At 37.0% G+C, this 24,512-nt stretch overlaps 1 protein-coding gene across 2 annotated transcripts in view; it reads right to left on the bottom strand.

Annotated features, from left to right (window-relative positions):
* Window positions 1-24,512, bottom strand: part of F5 (coagulation factor V) — a 79,621-nt gene that overhangs the window by 16,688 nt on the left and 38,421 nt on the right. Inside the window, exons 11-20 of one of the 2 annotated variants that reach the window (XM_023501773.2) lie at window positions 23,904-24,054; window positions 22,224-22,436; window positions 18,930-20,003; window positions 17,171-17,309; window positions 14,251-14,425; window positions 11,670-11,906; window positions 10,560-10,761; window positions 6,844-7,023; window positions 3,753-3,869; window positions 1,819-1,890 (exon numbers count right to left, since the gene is read on the bottom strand). In XM_023501773.2, the coding sequence (XP_023357541.1) occupies window positions 1,819-1,890; window positions 3,753-3,869; window positions 6,844-7,023; window positions 10,560-10,761; window positions 11,670-11,906; window positions 14,251-14,425; window positions 17,171-17,309; window positions 18,930-20,003; window positions 22,224-22,436; window positions 23,904-24,054 (2,560 nt within the window). Of the gene's footprint in view, window positions 1-1,818; window positions 1,891-3,752; window positions 3,870-6,843; window positions 7,024-10,559; window positions 10,762-11,669; window positions 11,907-14,250; window positions 14,426-17,170; window positions 20,004-22,223; window positions 22,437-23,903; window positions 24,055-24,512 lie in introns of both variants that reach the window. The other variant, XM_023501770.2, reaches the window with a different exon arrangement.

Raw genomic sequence — 24,512 nt, forward strand, 5'->3', positions numbered from 1 at the left:
GATAATCTTAAATCTATCTACAATCATGCCCAAATGATGTATATCACTCATTCTGCACCCTCTCTGCCATTTGCTAAATCCTCCAGGCCCTTCAGCACTTCAGCCTTAATATCCACTGGAAAATTTCTTCCACTACTTTCCCTCAGTTGTCACACCTTCCATTTTTTATTCTTCCAAGTTGATTGAGAACTAATAAGGGCAGATTTGGACTATCTCAAAGTAGTGAGGTGGAAAGTCAAAGCAGTTTTGATAGCTAGGTAATTTAGGGACTGGAGATATATGTCCATATGTGTGTACATGTTTGTATCTCTCCATAAATATGCACATATGCATACATACACATACTATATATGTATATGTATGTCTCTAGTGTCTGTGTATACCCTGCTAGAAAACAAAAGGTTGCTTTGTTTTGTTTTGTTTTATTTTTAGGAGATCACTTCCTGAGTGGAAGAAGTGAAGGAGAAATAAGGATGAAATTGAGTTGTCTTGTCTGATTATTTATATTAAGTGTGTTCATTGGAATATTTAGTCTAATTACTCTCCTTGGATCTACTGATAGTATATGGAAGTGAAAAAGGAAATCTCTTGAATATCCCTGTTATCAGAGCCATGAGTAGGGGGTTTCATTCCTAGAGCCAGCATCAAAAATGTGACCCAGAACACAGAAGACATTCTTGGGGTAAGATGGGGATGGGGAGGTGAAGGTAGACTCTTCCCCATAGGGCAGGGTGCACAGAACCAGGGGTGTAGGCCCATAAACACTGTGAGGATCTACTAAGGAGTAAATTTCCACCCCCAACCAAGAAATGGGCCATTTGCTTGTTTTAACTGATAATTCCTAATAATGAATTAATGAGATGATTTTTCCCTTTACACTATGAATCTAAGAAATTTGATTACTAGGAATAGAGTAAAGCTCTCAAAGTCATTTTTATAATAAAACATTAAGGATATTCATCTCTGATTTAATAGTTTATCAGTACATTCTACTCTTACTCTCACCTAGAATTAATCCAAGCTGAACCTGTGTGGATAAGAATTCACTAGATTCTTGACTGGAGCTTCCTTGTCATTTATATGTATTTTTACTTGAAGCAGGGTCATATTTGAAACACAAATCAGTCATTGATTGGAACAGAGCAAATAGTTCCTTCTCAACTCTTTAAACAATTTGAACTTGAAGGGATTTTAGGATCACTGGTTTTTTAACGTGTTTCTTTGACAAAGAAAGTCAGTATCCAAAATAGCACAACTATTGTCTGGAACTCCTCAAGGTTTCAGATCCAGAATTTCAACCCATATTCTCTGATTCCAAGGCTTGTTATTTAATATTATATATGAATTAAGATTGTCAGAAATCATTTTAAAAGGTGGTGTGACAGAATATTAGTAGCTTTAGACTTGAGTTTGAATCTTAGCTCTGATACTTGCTAAGTGACCTTGGGCAAAGAACTTAATTTCTGATCATCTGTTCCCTTATTGGTAAAATGGGGATTAGCTGAATATCTATTTAACAAAGCTGCAATGAGGAAGATGCTTTCATAATTCACAAAAACCTATAAGAACATAATGATTATTAATATCTCTGGATTGTATTGAGAAAAACTGAAAACTGTAAATATCATATAAATGTAAGCACTTATCATTATTCTAATATAGTTTTTCCTTCATATCAGAGCCCTAGTTTTTGCCTCTCCTTGGCAAAGAAAAAAGTCTTCTGTGATCTGAGGTAAATTTCACATAGACATGATGACAACCTGGATTCAGCTTGCCAATAAGAAAAAAAATTTTGCTGAGATTAGTATTCACACTTACCCAGGAAACTGGATGCACTTATCTGTGAATCAGCTATAATGCCAGTACTTAAGCCCATGGGCATCTTGCATTCTATGGAGAAGAGAAAAAAAGTGATAATTATTGAAGTCTTTGATAATCAAATGCTTTTACCTGCCTGAGCTTCCAAATATAATGGCATTTTAAAGTGCTTTATAACCTGACTCCTTTCTACCTCTGCAGCTTTTACTCCCTTCCATACTATCTTAAATTCAACTACACTGGACTAATTAGGGAACCTCTCACCTCCAACTCTTTGCCTTTTCTACTGGTTGTCTTCCAAGCCCAGAATACTTTGTTCACTTACCTCTATTTAGTTTTCCTGGCTTCCTTCAAAATTTAGCTCAAATCCCACCATCTGAAGGAAGCCTTTCCCAATCCCCTTAGCTACTGGTTCTTTCTCTTTTAAAATGACCTTCCACCATTTCTCTCTCTCCCTTTCTCCCTTCCTTCTTCCCTCCCCCTCTCTCTCACATCCCCCTCTCTCTCCTGTTTCTCTGTCCCTCTCTGTCTGTCTCTGTTTCTCCTATTTGTCTGTCTCTGTCTTGCTCTCTCTGTCTCTGCCTCTGTCTTTCTTTATCTCCCTCTCTTTCCCTCCCACCCCCTCTCCTCTCTCTCTTCTGTCTCTGTATCTATCCTTCTTTCCTTCCCTAATTCTCTTCCTCCCTTCCTTTTTTCTCTCTTCCTTCTTCCCTCTTTCTCTGTCTCTGTGTCTCTGTTTCTTTGGGTCTCTGTCTCTCTCTGTCTTTCTATCTCTCTCTCTTTCTCTCCCTCCCTCTCTCTCTCTTTCTGAATCTATCTATGTCTCTCTCCTACAATCTGCATATAGACAGGTAGATATAGATTTGTGTAGATACATATTACATCCATCTGTATACAGATATACAGATATACATTATATACATAATCTCATGTGTGTACACAGTTATTTGCTTGTTATTTCTTCTACTAGGAAGTAAGCTTTTTGAGGACAAGGACTATTTTCCATCTTTTTTTGAATCCTCAATGCTTAGCACAGTATCTAGCACACAATAAGCATTTAATTAATAAATGGTTATCAACTGCCCAATCATAGCATTATCTTAAATACATTGCAGCATGACAAGTGAAGTGAGATTATTATTCTCGAGAAGTACATCTGGTCATTAGGAACAGTCCTGCTAGGATATAAGATACTTGAAAGCCCAGAATGGGAAAGTTTTTTGACTCAGTTCCAATCTGTTTAGGTCTTAGAACAATTATTCTCACTTGAACTGTTGTAGCTCCTTTGAGAGTGTCAAGGCTACCAAAATTCTGAGCACAAAAAGAAGTACCAGCCACTTCCCAGGTAGAACTTCCTGTGGGCCAGTGTTGAAACTATCAGGGGCAGTCCTTGCCTCGACCACCACAGTAATGTGGAATTCCCAGAGTTTCCTTACCAGAGCTCTTAGGACCAACTGGAAATCTTCACAAGTGTTTGGATAGCTTGCAATTATAAGCTTATCATTTTGTTAAATGAGCACATGAAGACAATTTAGTCAGCAATCATTAAGAGGACATATAATTTTAAATAGTGGGCATGAGCTTATGCTCTTTTCTTCTGGTTCCTGAGTGACCAGTGCTTCTAATTTTTGAAACAAATGACTTCTCAGTTATGTGACCTTTGCCTATGGAACAGTGCAAAGCCGAATGACCCACACAAAGACCAAGTATACAATCTTCAGGACAGTATATCATATTCTAATTGACTAAGTTATCATATAATGATTAGTTTCCTGTAGGGAAGACTGAGTGATTATTTCAAAATCTTCTGGCCTGTGAATTTGCAGACCACTTTACAGTAATACACTATGGATTCCCAGAATTTGTCTTTTTCTAAGAGTTCTGTAATTGTTACTTTCATATTGAATATATTATGGTATATATACATATAATACCTTTATCTATTATAAGAAATGGTGTTTGCATTCCAGCTATCTGATTTTCTCCCACCTCAGTGTCTAAGAGCCATATGCCAGGTCTTGATGCCTTCATTTCAAGAGTTTTAAATGAACCTAAAATGAAGAGAAATACAAAGTTAAACCCTCAAAAATATGTTTATCTTTCTTTGCCTCCCAGTTTTTAGCACAGTAAATGGCATGTAACAAATACTTAATAAATATACATGTTGACTGAGTGAAAACAATGTTGGCTAATAGTCATCAGAAGAGCTTAAGAGACACTCATCCTTCTTTGCAGGCAGAAATCAAGAAGTGAGGACCTAGAAAAATAGTGGGAAAACTAGGAAGGGGAATCTTTGTTTTTCCCCATAAAATTTTGTTTGGTCATATCCTCCTTCATCAAATAAAAAGGGAAAATACACAAAATGTTTCCAGAGTGGGTTTTTTTGTTCTGACACTTATTTGTCTAAATATAGCAAAAATAGTCTTTTATGAACAAACCAAGTAATCCATAATGCAGTCTATGTTTTAAAAACATAGATCAACAAAGGTCCCAAATAAATACTGCCCTTCTACTCCATTTTTGCCCCCTTCTCTACCAGTAGCACAAAAAATCAAAAACCTAACTAGAAATTTTCCCTGCCATAGTTTTAAAATTTCTTAAATTTTCCATCTTTAGGCAAGACTACACCTGTCCCACTCTCTAAGCTCTCAAGAGAGGGTATTCTATACCTTTCCCTGTTTGTCCATTTTGCTCCTTCTCAAAGCTCATGATCAGGAAATTCTTTCTAAATCCCTCTTTTCACAAAGTTCAGTTTCTTGTGTTCTGTTTTTGATGGCTTTCTATTGGCTGCCATATTCTTCCTAACTATTCATGAAACCAATCAAAACTGTCTTTGCCATTTCTTTTCCAGGGGAAATATATCTTAACTAAATTGTTAGATTGGAGGGTCAACCCAAGTCTCTCACTTTAAATCCAAGTGAAAGATCTACAGATTTACTAGTAACTATTTGTTGCATGGGACACCCTCATTCCATTCTACATGACTCTGTGGGATGATTATTATTCTAACCTACTTTCACACTGGCTGGGTTTCCAAGATAAAGATTGCAACCATTTAGTTATGATTCAATATTCTTTCAGGATCCTAGAGATAAAATATTAGGAGTGGGAAATAAACTCACACTCTTCCCTACTGTAGTTCTGAGTCCCTACTGAGTCACAATGACACTATTAGCTCTTAAGCATAAAACACGTATTTACTTAAAAACAATGAAAAATGAAAAGCATGAATAATTCTAATGCCATAGTTATTCAATATAAAGTAAGTTCAGCAATAATCAAAATATCACAGCCTACTAATAAACTTAGATCATACTCTCATGCCATGCTGTGGGTGTTACTGGGCCATAATTATAGAAATTTAGCAGGGAGGAACATGGAGTAAGGAAACTTATGTACTTGGAAGCTATTCAAAAGTTTGGATTATAGTTCTTGATAGCTTTGCCCCTCAAGAATAACCTATTCCACGAAGCTTCTCTGCTAGTTCCTCTCTTTCTGATCTTTATCACTCTCCTGCTGCAAAAATCCACTCATTTCTGTTCTTGAGATGATGAAACAGTGACAACATTTTAAAAATAGCCACCCTTGGAAGGGCTGCGAAAAAAAGTGTTGTGTTGTTGTCATGATAAATAATTCCCTTAAGTCAGAGAACTGCAAATCTCCTAAAATTAGCTCTTCACTCAGTAGCTCTTTTTCTTCCCCTTCTAGTAACCAAACTGCTCACATAGGAAAAGGGCAGAAGCTTTATATAAGCTCAAGATAAAAACATTAGGGAAATTAGCCTCCATGTCCTGGATACCGTTTTGTTTTTTGTCTCCCTTTGCAGAACAGGTTTTATTTTCCAATTATATAAATGTGTTTTGGAAAAAATACACATATGTATACACACATATATATGCATGTATAATATATGCACCTATACACAAATGTGTGTAGTGTAAAAATCTATGATCATTTGATGTTCTCTGCCATGCATAATGCAATATGCAATTTTCCAGAGCAGTAATCTTTGGAAAAGGACAAAGTAAGATAGCCAAAATAAGGCAAGATGGCTCTGGTGTTCCTCTATTATATTGCCCTCACCTAGCACTGACATCGACCACCATATCTTCTCCCACATTGTAACTTCTGTCCATCACATAAAATCTATTTGTCACTTAAGCTGAAAAGGTGGAAAAATAAAAACAATTTAAGATTGTAGACTTGTATAAGGCAGGGACTATGTCCTTATAGTCATTCCTATATAGAACCAAATAAATATATATTAATTCATCTACTTCCATATCATTTACATGACAGAATAGATAGAACTCTAAACTTAGAGTCAGGAGTCCCTGGATTGAGAACTGCCTTGGCAACTCATAGACTGTATAACCCTGGGCAAATCCATTAATCTCTCCTCACCAATTTTATTCCAGTTTCCTCATCTGTAAAACAGGCAGAATAATATCTGTTCCATCATACCTTCCTACCAGAGCTGTCGCCTCAAATAAGGTGCAATAAATCAGGTATTCTATAGACTTCTAGGTTTGATGTAAATGTCAGTGATTGGACACCTTATCTTTTTTTTCTGGCTGACATCTTTTATTTTTGTGTCCTACTGAATAGGTAAGAGTCACCACATGGTTCCTTCCTGGTTCAGGATGCTTGCACAGGTGTTGACATTTAGGTGATTGGAGAGTTACAGGTGCTAAGAAATATATTCCTTGATGATTATATGCAAGGATTTTTTTCCCATTGCTCAGAGGCAAAATAGTGCAGTAGAAAGTATTTGGAACTTGGTAATGGGAGACTAGGGTTCTAATCCTGTCTCTCACATTACTATTTATATGACTATGGGGGAGTCATTTAACCTTTATAATGCTTTGGCTATGTGTGCATGTATGTATATAAATAAACCAAGACTAATAATATTTATACTACCTACTTCCAAGGTTGTTATAAAGATCAAATGAAATAAATGATGAATGTAAAATGTTTTACCTAAAAGAAAGCATTATATAAACATCAGTTATTATCATTTACCAGGAAGCAAAGGGCAAGACCCCAAACGGTGCTTTTGGGTTCCGTTCTCCAGCAACGTCTGGCCATGAAAGTGAACCACATGAATATCCTGGGAACCACCCATATTCAGTAAGTGCCATCTCACTCTCTCCTTTTCATACATCCTTAGTCCTGGCAAATTGTAGATGTGACCATTGATGGCTGAAAGAATAGAGAGTTACAACAAATTAACAAACAACCAAAAATGATTCAATTCATTTTAATAGATTTTATTAAGTGCTTACTTTGTTTCAAGTGCTATGCTTGAGGAGATACAAATTTTTAGACACAGACTTGATTTTATGGTGCTTATATAGAAGGGGATATGACATAAGGAGATAGTTGCCTTTTTTAAAAATTCAAGTTTATTTTATTTTTGGACTAGAATTCTCTCCCTCCCTTTCCCCCTCTCCCACCCATTGAAAAAGGAAGAAAAATAAAAACTGTTATAAATATGGTAGCCAATTTCCACATCATCAATATCCAAAAAATAAAAAGTATATTACTGTATGTATTATATATCTTTATTTATCATAAAATAATATTATTTAATATTTAACCATGTCAAAAAATTCAAAAATAGTTATTAATCTATACTCTGAATCCATTGTCCTCTGTTTGGATGTGTGTAGCAAAATAGAGATAATTATGGTGCAATGTGTTAAATTCTGTTAAATTTCAGAACAATACATGTGAATTCTAAGTAGACAGATTATCACTAACTCAAATGGTCAAACGAGATAATAGATTTATCATATTTTGCAAACCTTGAAATGCTATGTACAAGTTAGCCATCATCTTTATTAATGGGAAGGATAATGGAAGGTTCTCTGAAAGAGCTGATACTTGTTTTAGGCTATTGAATTATGTGTTGTCCTCCTTGATGAGACTGTAAGCTCCTGGAGAGCAGGAATGTTTTTCTTTCTGTTTGTATTTGTATATCCTGCTTAGCAAAGGGCCTGACCTGTAGTAAGTACTTAATCAATGCTTGACTGAACTTGACAATTTGAATGGATTTAGAACTGATTGAATCTAAATAGTGATTAATAAATCTATACTGATCTTGAGAGGTCTCTAGAGGAAACATGACCCAGGTAATTATAGAACATTTTTTATCAATAACTTGGATGAAATCTAAATTTGCAGATGACAAAAAACTAGAAACAGTAGCTCCTATATTATATGATAGTAAAAAGGTGCAGAATATTTTTTTTTGGCTGAGGCAATTGGGGTTAAGTGACTTGCCCAGGGTCATACAAAATATTTTTAAACAACAGAATGGATTATGGGACAAATCTAGGAATAGTAAACAGAAAGTCTTACACTTTCCACTTTTAAAAATTGAAGTCAAAATTAAAATTTCATAAGTATAGAAAATGGGAAGTATGGCAACTTGACCCTCCATATTGTATCTCTAGAATATCTTTCCATGACGAGTTTTATATTATTTCACATTATGCATTCTATGTTCTGACCAAACTGTCCAACAAGCTGTTGTGTGTGTGTGTGTGTGTGTGTGTGTGTGTGTGTGTGGCTCTCCATTTCCTTCCTGTATACAGGTTATTTTCTAGGTCTAGAATTCATAGCATTCCTTCTTCACCTCAATCTCTTGGACTCTCTCTAGCTCTTAGCATGGTACACCTTATGTTCTCCCACAAGCATGCTTTCCTCAACTAGTTGTGTATACTCTCTCTATAGTATCCCTTTCCCCCCCAAAAATTTATTTTGTATTTGCTCCACATACATTTTTATTGACTTCTCTGTAAACATGTTATCCCTTCTGCCAAGGAGAATATAAGGACCTAAAGGGTGGGAAATCTTTTATTTTTTTGTCTCTGCATCCCTAGTACCTAGTTAAGTGCCTGGTCCGTATTGTCAATAAGTGCTTATTGAATTGAATGAATTGAAGGGCCGGGGAAAATATTTCCACCAACTGATGGAAAATGATGATCTTCCCCACCTAGCTACTTCCCTTAGTCATTCACTCTCTAGGTGTAGTTTACCATTGGATCCTGTGGGGATTGTCCCAAATGGGAAAATTCAATGAGTAGCTGGGCTCATTCATAGATCTGAATCTTTCCCTCCATTTAGTCATCTTCATTGCTTTGTCCTCCTAACTTTAGAACTTCATGTATATGTGCCCATGTGTGTTCAATTATTTTGCCAGCATGGTCAAACTTCTAAATAGATTTAAGAGCTAGCATATGTTATTTTGTTATTCTTCCCAAAATCTCTTTTCCTTTCCACCCCCCACCATCTCTGTCTTTCTGTCTATCTATGAATTTCTTTCTCTGTCTCTGATTTGCTACTCTTTCTGTCTCTCTCTCTCTATGTCTTGTTCTCTGTCTCTTTCTCTCTGTATCTGTCTCTTTCTCTGTTTCTCTCTGTTTGTCTCTGTCTCTTCTTTTCTCTTCTCTATGTCTCTTCTCTCTTTCTCTCTCTCTCTCTCTCTCTCTCTCTCTCTCTCTCTCTCTCTCTTTCTGTCTCTCTCTGTCTTTGCAAACACATTCTGTTCCTCTTATTAAGTCCTCACTGAATGTTCCTGTTAGTCTCTATGACTTGGCTATCCATTTTCCTAACACAAACACATTCCTGTAGAGGTCCATGTGCTTTGAATACCTGAAGGATTTCATGAGAGTCAGAAATGCTACAGAATCAATCTCCTCTTAGAAAAATCTTATAATTAAGAAATTCTTTATAAACGGCTGTATATGGACAGGAGCACTGACAGCATTAGAGATCAGGGAACATATTTACAAATGTTTTAGTATGAAGGATGGGGTTCATTCCTTAAAAACAAACAACTTTTCCCCCCTAAGATTGTGGGGATTGCGGAGATAGACTGGTGGTTTCATTGGTATGAATGCAGGCTCATCTATCTGAGCTGGAAAAGATCTCCAAGACTAGCTAGTCCTACTTTCTAGTTTTACAGAAGCAGAAATTGAGTCACAGAAAGGCTAAGTGAGCTAATTGCTTGAGATCACAATTCTGATAGTAATTATTATTATTAACTCACATTTATATAGCCCTTACTGTGTGCTAGGCACTGTGCTAACACTACAATTATTACCTCATTTGATGGAATCTCCCTCTCCCAATATCGATCAATATTTGCTCTCCAGCTTTTCTTCTTAGAGAGCAGGTGTGGCTCCTGATGACATGACTTGGCCAGGTTCACAAAGCAGTGTGTGTCACAAGGAGATCTTTCAGTCTTTCTTACTTCCCAGGCTCGCTTGCTCTCCCTTAAACCCTAGATGCCTCTCTTGCCAAATTTTTTTAGATTCACAGTAACTATAGACCAATTTAACTTGGGCATGCTGCCATTTTTGTTTAATATTCACTACTTTGCATTTAAGCCATGAACCCTTCCTTCTTCTATGTTCCAACTAGGGTTCACAGACAGAAACCCTTGGTGTATGAAGGTGGTAATGGGGTGGTGGGTGGTGAGGGGAGTCTCTCTCAAGGTTCTATCTCAAATCTCTTTAATCCCTGGTTGTTTGGTTACTATGCACCTCCCCCAGCTCCTCAGATTTTTTTGTGCACTGGTTATTTGGGCTCCTGGGGACTTTAATAGAAGTCACATGTCTAAGCTCTTTTAAGTACTTCTTGCAAAACCCAGGAACAAACATTGATGTTGGATGGAATTGAGGGACCCAAGCTGCTTTTATACAAAGATTAGACCAGATTAGAGAAAGTACCATGAAACCTGTGAGCGTTTTTCACTTCTGAAGTTATCTTCCTTTTAGGCTTTTTATCAAAATACCAGCTCTTCTTTTCATCAAAGACCATAAAAAGTAGGGCAAATTCTCGCATATCTATGGGCCTGTTGCTTTCTTTATGGAGTGTTCCTTTTCGGCAGATCACAAGCGGGCCTATTAGGCCTGAATGGATATCTTTTTCCTGGAAGACAATTAAAAGCATATTTTATTTTTCCCCTTCATCGAGACTGCAGAGTTACATTTTTTTTTTCTCTGCACTTCTGAAATTCACTGACAAAGAGAATCAGAAAGGCCCTGAATAACAACTCTAGGCTTGGGCCCTTATCAATTGATTCATACTATTTCCTACTTCTCTAAATGAAAAAGTTTCTTCAATAGGAAGGTCTTCTAAAGAAAAAGTTTGGAAAGTAGAGCTGTGATGTGAGGTGGTTTCAAATGAAATATCTTTCTCAGACAGTGATAGAGACAAGTGAATGAGTAATTCCTGATCCTCTCTAACTTCCCTGATCCCCTCTGCCATTTGGAGACCAGTATGGAGTTCACCATAGGGAGACGATTTTCTTAACTCCAAATCAGAACACATGCAAAAATAATAACTGGCATTTGTATCTTACTTTAAGATTTTCCAAGCGCTTTAAATGGGTTATCTCTACAACTCTGTGTAGCAGATGCTAATATGATTTCCATTTTATGGATAAGGAAACTGAAGCTGTTAAGTGACTTGCACCATGTCATACAGTTAATGTCTGAGGCAGGATTCACACCTGGACCATCTTAACTTCAAGTCCAACCCTCTCTCCCTGGGCTATCGCTATAGCAATCATATAATCTGAGAAAGGACTGTTTGTTTGAAATTGGGGCTCTCCTAATTTAGGATTTATGGCCTCTGTTCTGTAGTCTCTAGGCCACAATCCTCACCTAGAGCGCAAAAGGACATGGTATCCACTTCTTCACAGAGGAAAACAACTTATGAACTCTGTCAAATAAAGGTCTTTCTCATTCCCAAGGGTGAAGTTTAAAAACAAAAGTTAAAAAAAGGAGTTATCAAGGCAGTAACTTTTAATCCCCTGAACAGGAGAAGTCCCTTACCGGATTCACAGCTGAGTAGTAAGCCCAAACTCGGCAAGCAGGCCCAGGATTTTCTGGACCAGATCGTTCTGTCGCGTGCCATACATAAGTATAACTGCCGTTGGGCTGAATGGCATTGTCATCCTGATACCATTCCGGGGAGTCATCTTCATAGCTCTTTCCCTCTGATGATTTTTCGTAGGCAAGCCCGTGAGCATGAAGAGAATATGGCCTGGAGGCTAGATTTTTAAAACGAACCTAGAGTATGGAAAAAACCCAACAAAACAGGTAAATTCATATAACCATAAAAGACCTCTCTCTTCCTTATGATAGTTGAGACCAAAAGTATAGGCCATCAGTTTATACCAGGTGATTTTCATGGTTTGAGAAAATTTCTTTACTAAGGATATACCAATGACATTATAGTTATTGTTCCCCAGATTACTTTTTATTGGAAAAGCAACTTTTTCCTATCTTCTTTATTGGAGATGTGGTGAGAAGCGGTATTATCATATCAGGAGATAATTAGATTGAGCATAGGAGAAGGGAGTATTTTTGGTTTGCTTACAGGTGGGTGGCAGGGATCAAAATGTGGCAAAGTTTATAAATCTAAAGAGCATTAAAACAAATACTTAACAACTTTACTTTTTGTATTAGGTCATTCCTATCATGTCCAATTTTTCATGACTCAATATGAGGTTTCATTGCGAAGATATTGGGGTAGTTGGCCATTTCCTGGAAACTGAGCTAAATGGGGTTAAGTAACTTGCCCAGGATCACACATTTGATGATGATGATGATGAGTTTCTGATTTTAGATTCAGCACTCTTTACACAAGCACTTGTATCTTTAGTTACAGGAGTACCCTATTTACATAAACCCAGCACACAAATTCAATGCATTTTATTACTTCAATTCCAATCCCTAAACAATGAGGCAATAAGGGAGAATACAAAGATTACTGGGTTCGGAGTGTGATCTTGGGCAACTTGAACAGCATCTCTGAATCTCAGGGCTCTTCATCTTTAAAATGGGAATAATAATAATACCAGTTGTGCTTATTTATTGCACAGAGGAAAGAACAAGATAATTTATGTAAAGCACTTGAGAAACATTTAAATATTGCAGAAGTTACATCTATTTTGGAAATTGTTTCCTAGCATTGCCTTCTGTATAATAAGTTACTATTAAATGTTTATTGGCTTGCTATGTGCTTACTATATATGTATAATGTACTATGCTGATCATTGAGGATACTGATAAGACGAATAAGACGAATAAGACATGGCTCCACCCTCTAGGAGTTTATAATCCAATAAAAGGGAAAATTCATTTATACAAATATAATACATATATGAGAGAAATGCAAAAGGCTATGAGACCATTGAACCCCTTCTGCAGGATATTGTGGGGATGATAATAAGTTACAGGTTAATTAGAGTTAATTGTTGGTTCACGTAAGTTATAGGTTATGTTATATAAGACTATAAATTATAGGTGACCTTTGAGTTTCCTTCCAAAGTGGAGATTTCATGTCTTAATGAGGGAGGGAATCGGCTCAGGTGAATGGAATTAGGGAAAGCTTCCTAGAGGTGACATCTGAGGCAGGGGATGAAGAACAGATAGGATTTTGAATAAAATATATACATTGTATTATAAAGCATTATACTTAACAGATGGCTTGACATAGTATAGAGAGAGGTGCTCTCAGAACCAGAAAGACCTGATTCAAGTCTGCCTCTGAAACATAGTAGCTGTGTGCTTGTATTTTACCTCCCTGTGCTCTAGGCGACTCTAAGACTGAAAGTTGTAGAGAAGATGACTACCTATTTATTGGAGGGAGTTTCTTCCCCTGAGAATGCTCTATATTAATGGAATCTCAAGTCTAGTTCTTATCCCTATTATTATTATTATTATTTTCTGCCTCATTTTACAGATGAGGAAGCTCAGGCTCAGGGAAGATTAAGTGACTAGTTCATAGAATACAATTATTAATTCTATAGAGACAAAAGTCATAGCTGGACCTTCTAACTTTAAGTCAAATATTATTCCCCCCACGACTATATGGAGTTTGATAAACCATGGGCAACATCCATTCACACTTTTGACTTTGTAATGCTTTCAGAAACCCCTCTAACTTTGATACTAATGACTCACATTTATATTGTTTTTCTCACACTAATCTAGTAAAAATAGAAGGGAAAGTATAACTATTTACCCATTCTACAGATGAGAAAACTGAGGCTCAGAGTAGTTACGTGACCTCCAGAGTTCACCTGGATAGCAAGGGGCAGAACTGCTACTCAAACTCAGGGTCTTGTGACTGTACTTCCAGTGCTCTTTCCACTCATCTGCCTCTCTTGTAGTTACTGTTCAGGCATTTCAGTTTTGTTTGACTCTTTGTAATGCTATTTGGGATTTTCTTGGAACTGGATTGGATAGGTGAGAAAATTGAGATAAATAGGGTTTAGTGACTTTCCTACAGTCACACCGCTAGTCGGTGTCTAAGACTGAATTTTCCTGATTCCAAGCCTGGGCATTCTATCCATTGTACCACTTACCTTGCCCTGCCTCTCTTAATAATGCTTAAAACTTGGCTTACTTGGATCACATCATCTACTTCAGCCCTGATAATAGGGCCAAGGATTCCAAGGTGATCATCATTCTCTCCCCGAGGATCAAGCATTGAAAAGGTATTGTCCAGGTAGCTCCGAAAAATCACTTTCTTATACACTGTGTTCTCTATGATATCCTCAGCATCATCAGCCTTCTTCATGCTGATAAATTGGGAAAGGAAAGATAATAAGGAAAAAAAGATGAGAAAATTTAGAAAAACTGCATTCATAGAAGTCCCCGCCCCCCAAAAAAACCTATAAAATCCTGCATCCAGATTATATTTGTATCAACGCGAGGTATACTTTTTAAAAAACCAGATATGGTTATACAAGCACAGCTTGTAGATGATATTATTTTTCAGTGTATTTGTGTCTATGTAACCTTTTTTCCTTTTCAAAGAGAGATCATTTTAGAGGTGTGCCCAATATTTGGGGAAGATGTATTTTTAGCAGATTGTCACATAGTGACATAGATTCATGAAGAATCGATGAGTACACCTAAACGGTATATCACTGACATTGTTCAGGCATTGAGGTAGATTTTGGTGGTAAAATCTCAGTGATTTTAGGTCCCTGGAAAAATAGGAAATCTAAAAAATGTCATTTATCTCCTTGATTTTTCTCCTTGAAATGTTTGAGCACCATCTCAAGCTTCCCTAAAAGGGCAGAACTAAATTGAATGGGGAGAAATTGCAGAAAAGCCAATGTAAGTGAGTATCTTCTCAAAAATATAGAGAAAGACATGTTGGTTAAGACCCTTTTGTAATTTCTTTCTTCACTACAGTTCTCACCTGTATCCCTGTTTTCTCCACCTTACTTCTCACCTGATCTACTTCAGTACCTCAGAGCCTCCCTGCCTCTCTGATCTATCTACACTCCAATTTACCTTTCATATATCCTCCAAAGTGGTTTTCCTTAAATGTAAGACTGACAGATCACCCCTAATCAATAAACTCCAGTGGTTCCCTATTACCTCCAGGATTAAATATGAACACTTATGTTTGGCATATAAAATGCTTCATTGCTTGGCTCCTTTCTATTTTTCTGCTTTAAAACAATTTTTGTAACTGTTAGGACATATATGCTTTAACACATTTAACATGTATTGGTCAACCTGCCATCAGGGGGAGGGGATGGGGAGAAGAAGGGGAAAAATTGGAACAAAAGGTTTGGCAATTGTCAATGCTGTAAAATTACCCATGCATATAATTTGTAAATAAAAAGCTACAATAAAAAAACAATTTTTGTTTTATTCTTTACTCACTTCTATACACTCTACAATCTAGCACTTTTTGTGTGCTGTTTGTCACACATCTTTATATCTTTGCTTTCCTTCATTCCTGGAATACTCTCTCTTCTTACCCTTCTCCTCATCTACTCCCATCTCTATTTCTTTCGAGGCTCAGCTCAAATTCTATTTTCTGGGAAGTGTCTTTCACAGTCCCCTCACATGCTGATTTGATTTGGTTGTTGTTCTTCATTCTCAAAGAGGATCAAAATGACATCACTATGTTGGGGTCAGGGTACAGTATGTTCATCTGTGGCTGATCAGACCAGCATGAGCTTAGAAGGCTCTACCATAGGTTGGGCACAAATTGTCCATATGAACATGTGGAGCGGAGAAATCTCTGGATGAGCCCATTTCATGTTTTCATTGAGATGCTATCACCTTGCTTGCTGAGGTTACCTTCTACCTACACTATTATCTTATATATACTTATTTACATATTGTCTCCTCCTTTGCCTTTAGAAAATAAGCTCCCTGAGGGTGAGAACTGTTTCTGCTTTTGTGTGTGTGTGTGTGTGTGTGTGTGTGTGTGTGTGTGTGTTCTAGCACTTAGCACAGTGTCTCACACATAGTGGGTGCTTGATAAATGTTTGATTTGTTGATAATAATCACTGACATTTCTAAAGCTAATATATTAGGAGACAGAAAAGAATGGTACAGCTAAGGAAATGGGACTCTGCTATGATGTCTATTGATAGAGGGACTATCTGTATTGGTAAATTCATTAATACTTCCTTTCAAGGTGGGACATGTCCATTGTAACAGTTTCCTTTAGGACTCAACTGCTACTTTAAGAAATGGCTGATGCAGGAATTTCTGGTCCTATGGGAGATTAGACCATGGAGAGCTCCTCTCTACTCCTATAAGCGTTTGGGTTGGCACTTCAGAGAAGATTCACATTCCCACTAAGCTTGGTCAGTGTAAGACAGCCCACTATATTGAATGCTACATATCTGAAATCTGAACAGGTTTCTCACTTCCCTACTTTCCTTTATTGGGGTGTTTCATATAAGGAGATAATATTTGCAAATCACTTTTGCATATGTTTGCATATGCCAGCTTTTTTACCTAACCCAAATAAAATTTAGTCTCATTGCTATACAACTGAAACATCTGTGAGGAAAGTCATTTGTAAACTTATGAAGCTATGAGCTTTTACCATGTCCTGTCTTTTAAAAATTGAGCTGGTAGTCTTGCTGCCTGTCCCTCATATCTTAAGGATTTTTAACTGAATTTTTGATTCAGGACTATTCTGGACTCTACTAGATCTATAATTTCATTGACTTGCATATTTTCTCTAACAATACTGATGGCAACCATCTTTGCCTGCCCCATGCTGTGCAACTCTTGTCCATGTCCTTCTATAGGTTCACTACAAGAAGTCTATCCATTATGCTGAGGGACTTCCTTACATTCTCTTGAATACCTGTGTATAATCAGGCTGCATGTCATTATCCCTTGCTCTAACCGTATGAAGAGTCCATTTTATATAAAACAAAGTAAAATCCTTTTGTTGGTCATTGGAAGGGAATAAAGGGGGTCTGTGACTAAGAACAGAAGTAGCCCTTTCAGCATCAGTAAATAGAAGAAGTTTAAGTTATAAAAGAAATTTTGCAAACCTTTTTGAGAATTTTGAATAATCCCAAAGTACTTCCTCAGCAGCAATGTAGTAATTTTTTCTATTTCCTTTGTGGCTTCGGAGATACCATGCTGCAATGTTGTCAGGGTTTCGGAGTGAGCTTGTATCTGTCCTTCTATCTGTTTTATAAGGGTCATCATAGGGTACAAATGTGGCTTCAAAATCATAATCATCATCATCATCATCATCATCACTGTCTTTGACAGCCTGCCCTGGAATATACTCAACATAACCCCCATCAGCTTTGGTAAGACCCACTATAATTGCTGGATTAACTTGTCTTGGTGTCAAAGTAACATTGATTTGGGATGGGAGTGATTGGGATATTGATTCAAGAACTGGAGAAGAGGGTGTATGACTAAGGTCTGGAGGCAAGTTCTCACTGAATTCTGGAGAAGGGAATATCTGACCAACCTCTGGTAGGAAATGGGTTTGATTCAGATCCAAAGTAGAGGAATTCCAATTGAGATCAGGAGGGGAAGGTGCTTCATAGTTGTCTGAAGGAGGGGTTGTCTCGTAGAGATCTGGAGAGAAGGATGCTTCATAGAAATCTGGAGGGGGAGTTGTGTCATAAAAATCTGGAGGGAAGGATGCTTCATAAAAGTCTGGAGGAGGAGTTGTGTCATAAAAATCTGGAGGGAAGGATGCTTCATAAAAGTCTGGAGGGGGAGTTGTGTCATAAAAATGTGGAGGGAAGGATGCTTCATAAAAGTCTGAAGGGGGAGTTGACTCATAGAAGGAGGGAGGGAAAGGAGTCTTATAGAGATCTGGAGGGGGAGTGGTCTCATAGAGGTAGGGAGGGAAAGGAGTCTCATAGAGATCTGGAGGGGGAGTGGTCTCATAGAGGTAGGGAGGGAAAGGAGTCTCTTTAAGATCTGGAGAGAAGGATGCTTCATAGAAGTCTGTAGGGGGAGTTGATTCATAATAGGAAGGAGGGAAAGGAGTCTTATTGAGATCTGAAGAGGGAGTTGTCTCATAATGGGAGGGAGGGAAAGGAGTCTCATAGAGATCTGGAGGGGGAGTGGTCTCATAAAGGGAGGGAGGAAAAGTAGTCTCATAAAGATCTGGAGGGGGAGTGGTCTCATAGAAGGAAGGAGGGAAAGGAGTCTCATTAAGATCTGGAGAGAAGGATGCTTCATAGAAGTCTGTAGGGGGAGTTGACTCATAATAGGAGGGAGGGAAAGGAATCTCATAGAGATCTGGAGGGGGAGTTGTCTCATAAAGGGAGGGAGGAAAAGTAGTCTCATAAAGATCTGGAGGGGGAGTGGTCTCATAGAAGGAAGGAGGGAAAGGAGTCTCATTAAGATCTGGGTGGGAGAATGTCTCATAAGGGGCTAGAGGGGAAGGTGTTTCATGATGATCTGGAAGGGAAGATGTCTGATAGACATCAGGAGGATGAGTAGTAGAAACAAGCTTTAGAGTGGAGAATATTTCACTTAACTTTGGATCAGAGGACAACTTACTAAACTCTGCTGGGGGAAATTTCTGATCCAGCTCCACGGCAGAGAAATTCTGATCAAGATATAAAGTGGGAGATGCTTGTTCTAGGTCCTTAGGGGATGGTATCTCATTGGAATCATTGGATAAGAGTGAGTGATTGGATCCTCTGTGGGGCAATGTGGCACTGTACCTTCCTTTTAGAGGACTGAAACCTCTGGGGGACATCAGTAAATTGTCTGCCAACTTAACTCTTTTCCTTTTTCGAGTCTTAATCAAAACTGAAGATTTCCTGAACCTACCATTTTCTCTGTTCTTTCCTATTTTTAAAGGTTTGTGCCAATTAGCAGAAGGAATTCCTTCTCTCCTAGATGTTGCACCATCCTGGGGGTTGTTCAACAGCTTATCTTCCACCTCATCTTCATTTGTATCTTTGATGATTTCATAGCTCCCTTTCTCAGAAACCAAATTCCATTTCCCATTCAAAACCTTTGGTGCATCCTTCTGGTTAACAACTACCAGATCATCTAGAAGATCTTGTGTTCCTGCTCTGGAGTTGGGAATGTCACTTCTATGGAGATCAGGGAGTTCTAGAGTTAAATTCGCCCTCACATTTTCTGTTGGTAGTTCTATCCGTGTATGATTGGATTGTACTGATGTTTTTCTTTCTGCCTCAGATTGGTTAGCTGAGGTAGTGATAAATGTGGAAGTCTCCTTGTTGGCCTGATGGCCTGCCTTCTTGACATCTTCTTGGCTTTGGAAAATTCCTGCACCAAGAGGTGACAAAGCTGTCCCCACGGTAGCCGAATTTGTATTCTTATCGACAAGTTCTTTAGAATGGGATTTGGAATTCTTCAGACTGGAGTCTATAGTGTATGATGTAATGGATCGTGTACCTGTAGTAGTGATGTTCTTCAAGGGAGATCTAGTTGTTGTGATTACCGAGTAAGGAAGGGTAGCTTGAAGTTTGGAACTACTACCAGGGTCTTTTGGGGAAATCTGAGAGGTCTCCAAAGATGTAGTCACATTTAGGGGAGTCATTTCAGAGATTTCTTCCATAAACAAAGAAGTGAGATTAAGAAGCTCATCTCCCTCATGAGGTCCTGATGAATTTTTAAATGATCTAATACCAAACTGCAAAGCCAGTTGATCCTGATAATCACTATCATCATCAGGAATCCATTCCTCTTCCTCTGAATCAGGCATATTTCTGGTGTTAACTTTATTCTTCTCTGTGACAACTTTTTCCAAATTGTCATCAAATAAAATTTCATAGGAGTCATCATCATAATTCCTTATACATTTAACATCCCTGAATCGCAACTTGAGGTTTCGGCTCCTGTGGTTAGAGCTTATGGAAGTGAGCTCCCAGGTTCCTATAAAAACAGAAGAGTCCAATGAATATGTCAAATCTGATTGAAAAAAAAACCAGACCAAAATAGTCAATTCGTCAAAGGCAATTCCTAATCCATTTTGAATTTACTTAAGAAGGGACGAGTCATGAACTGAACCAGCTATGCCCAGAGAAAGAACTCTGGGTGATGACTAAAAACCATTACATTGAATTCCCAATCCCTATATTTATACCCACCTGCATTTTTGATTTCCTTCACAAGCTAATTGTACAATATTTCAGAGTCTGATTCTTTTTGTACAGCAAAATAACGGTTTGGTCACGTATACTTATTGTGTATCTAATTTATATTTTAATATATTTAACATCTACTGGTCATCCTGCCATCTGGGGGAGGGGATGGGGGGTAAGAGGTGAAAAACTGAAACAAGAGGTTTGGCAATTGTTAATGCTGTAAAGTTACCCATACATATAACCTGTAAATAAAAGGCTATTAAATTAAAAAAAAAAAAAAAAAAAAAAGAATGGATGAGTCAGAAATCAAAGAAATACTTAGTAACATAAACACAAGTTATCTCTGTTCCCCCCTCCATAAAAAATCAGCAAAAACAGATAAATCAGATATAAATATATATGTGTAAAACACTAAATCTACAAAATATAAAACAAAATACTATATATGTATATGTGCATATGTAATATATGAACATATATGTGATGACTTTACACAGCTCTGCCTCACTTAAATGCAATTCCTTCACAAGTTAAGATATTACCCTTGTCAAGATCCTCTTCAAGAAGAAAGGATGAAAAACAACAATATTCTATATATATATATATATATTCTACAGACCCAAAACACAATTGTTGTACATGTATACACATGTATACAGAAAAAAAACCTCAGTTTAAATCTGGCCTCAGACACTTTTTGGCTGTGTGATCCTGGGCAAGTCATTCAATCTCTCTCTGCCTCAGTTGTTTCAGTTGTAAAATAAAGATTTAGCTCCAAATGTTGTGAGCATAAAACAGTATGAACCATGTAAAGTATTTTACAAACCTGAAAATACCATATAAATGCTACTAGTTTTATATGGCAATTCCATAATTTTATCTAATAATTATTATTATCTATATTATTATCATGATTGCTTTAGGCTTCTGCCCATTATTTCTGTAGCTTCAGTATCTTAGGGCAGAAGGATGAAACTAGCAGGCTGCTGGCAAAATTCCTGAATTGCTTACAAAGTAAATAAAAATACAGTACAATATAGGTAATGCTCATTTACGATTTTCTAAATCAATATGCCCTTCTCCTGCCCTGGGGATCTTTATATAGGGTTTAGTAATCTGTTTGAATTTGATACTTCTGGCAGAGGGAGGTAAACAGTATAACTGCTACTATCCATTCAGAAAGCTCAGGTGGTGATTCCTGCACATTGCACCAAGTTTGGGTATAAGACTAGAATGAGATAGAACCAGGTGAAGCTTGTGTATATAGCAGTGCAGATCATGACAATAACTAGACAGGATGGGGGAACTTTAAGGAAGTGTAATGTAATGGGTAGAGAACTGGACCATTTTATTCTCCCAGGTGACCCTGGGAAATAGGTGTAATTATCCCCATTTTGCAGATGAGGAAACTTGGTAGACAGAGATTAAGTGATTTGCATAGTCACCATGAGAATAAAATGAGATAATAAATGTGAAGTATTTTGCAAACTTTATTATTCAATTTAAATGTTAACTATTATTTCTGCAAAGACTTTTGTAAAGTTTTAAAGAATGAAATAAAATTGAGCTTTAGTTGTTGCAACCAGTCATGCTCCCTTGGTCCTCCTCCCTTTGGAAATAATGTCAGTGTAACTGTGGCAGCTGAATCTCTGAGGTTCTGTGGCTATGCTTCTGGCTTATGCTACCCAAGAATGGTTACTTCTATCTCTACGGAGAGAGGCTGTGATGAAAAGATGGGACCGATGTCAGTGAATACTTCATCTCTAAGAACACTGCCTCTCTAAACCATTCCTGAAGATGTGTCTGTACCAGGATTTTGTGAATTCTGACAAGTTACTTAAGGAAACAGCAGTTCTGTAAAATATTAATAATAGGTCTTAGCATCCAATGGAACCATTCATAGGGACCAAAAAACTAAATAGCATCACATTAGTAATAAAGTAAGCCTTGCAGAGAGCAGATGAAATGGACATTACAAGGACTCTCTCATGTTACCCAAACTACTCACCTACATTATCCATTGTGACCGTTACAGATTCTCCACTCATAGGAAAGAGCGTCAGGACGTCTTCGTGTCTTTTTCCATATAAGAATGAGTGGCCAGTCAAGTGAAGGGTAAGAATCTCATCCTGGATACCCACACTGCAAAAGTGCCACTGGACAGTGTCTTCATAACAAAATCCCAGGGTCGGTATACTCTCAGGCAAAAGGCCATTTATTGCTAAAAGAAACCGAGTCAGTTAAAACAACAACTTCCTCACCAACCCTGCCCCACTGAAAGAACTTTGATTTAATTACACAGGAAGAAGACCTGAGATACTTGCTCAGGTTAAGACCATTAATATAGAAACATTGATTATCAAGCATCAGCTTTACTAGGGAGCATAGGAGGGGAAAGGGAAAAGAGAAAGAATACATGATTAGAATCTCCAGTTTTAAATTTTCCAAATGGATTGTGTTCTCCTCATTGAACTGGGTTGAAAAATATTATTCACAAAAATTTAGAGTCATAAGAATATATTATTTTAGGATCTAGAGCAATGTAGATATATTGCTTTGTCCATTCTCCTTGTTTTCTGAGTACCTACTCTATTCAAGACCTTTTGATAGATGGTCTATCTTTAAAGCTCTTCGGATATATTCTGAAGGGATATATAAAGAATATTAATTTAGTCCAAATGGAAAAAGCATATTAATACAAGGGATATGAGAGATTAAGTGATTAGGTCACTCAGCAAAGGATAATGTACAAACAGAAGACCAATGAACACATTCCTTAATTAAAATCTTATCCTTTAATTGTCACTTGTAAGCATTAAAGAAAAAGCAAAGTCCTTTGCCTTCCTTAATATTATTTGTACCTATCAATAAACTGTATGCTTGAATTTTTGTAGATCATTGCAATCTTTACCTATTAATAGATGTAATAAATGTACATATTTTATTTGCATAAAGCAATAATTGTCTTAATTTACAAGAAGTAATCTGATTAATAAATGTACTAATGGTGATTCTCTTTGGAAGACAACAGGTCCTGAATAGACTTTGGTCATGACATTTATATGACCAAAATAAAATTCAATGATAAAAGTAAACAAAAAACCAACTTCCAACTCCTAATTCCAACCTTCCATCCCATATGGAAAAGCCCTGCTATTCCAGATTTGTCTCTTAGGTTATCTGAAAATGCATGAAACAAATGATTAAAAAAAATTCATCCTAAATGAGGTTAACAGATGATGATGATCATGCTGATAGCCAACAGAATAGCCTTGGTGACCCAGGTTAATCAATTGTTTTAGGATCATGAACACTTTACCACTTGTCACAATTAGATTGCTATAATGCTTCAAGGTATCAAGGAGCAGGTTTTATGTAAATTCTGTGTCTTTCTTTGCAGTGCTATACATTGAACATATCATGTACTTTTAAGATATCTGTTCAATTGAATTTCATTGGAAATTAAATAGAAATTCCCCATAAATAAATAAAATTTACATGAAAATTAAGTGTACAGAGTTAAACTTAAAGAGAAAGGTTTTACAAAACCCTTGATTTTTGTAGAATCCTAGGACTGAAAGCAAATTTAAAGTTCTTCTCATGCATATTTATAGACAAGATTACAAACACATCTATCCAGGAGTGATGGATAGAATGGGTGAAGGTAGGGAGGAAAGTTTCTACTTACTACTCTTAATGTTAGACTCATAAAACTTTGGATCATCTCGTTTCACAGAAGAGGGGTTTTCACAAAATTTGTTAATATTGTCCTCAATGTACCAGCTTTTATTCTCATCAAATACAGCAAACACAGCTTGTTGCTCAGAATCTGCTGTCCTCTATAAGAAAAAAATTGTATTAATCACAAAATGTTCATTATTGTAGTCTTTACCTTCCAAATGGTTACTTAATGCACATTTGAGTTTTCAGAAAAGAGCAGATATTTCCCATCTCTTTTTTGGAACAGAACTATCAAATTCATTCTTTCTTAAGTATTTGTTAATCAATTAGCAATCATTTATTAGGGACTTAGGATTTCAGGTCTTAAAAACATCATTAAAACCAACCTCAATTTACTATGACTTAAATATCCTATTTTTAGTGCTGAAAAAAGAGCCAGACAAAATAGCAAAAAAGGTAATCAGAGGTTTATTAATATTAGCTTGAATGACTCAGCTCAGGAGAGCTTCTTGCTAGAGGCTTGATTTATTGATTGTCTAGATTTAATAATATTATGGAGAAAATGTTAATAATGCAGATTAAGCTTAAAAGTGAGTCCTGTTTTCAAGAAGAGCTG

This window comes from Sarcophilus harrisii, chromosome 4, assembly GCF_902635505.1.
Source record: "Sarcophilus harrisii chromosome 4, mSarHar1.11, whole genome shotgun sequence".
Lineage (NCBI taxonomy): Eukaryota > Metazoa > Chordata > Mammalia > Dasyuromorphia > Dasyuridae > Sarcophilus > Sarcophilus harrisii.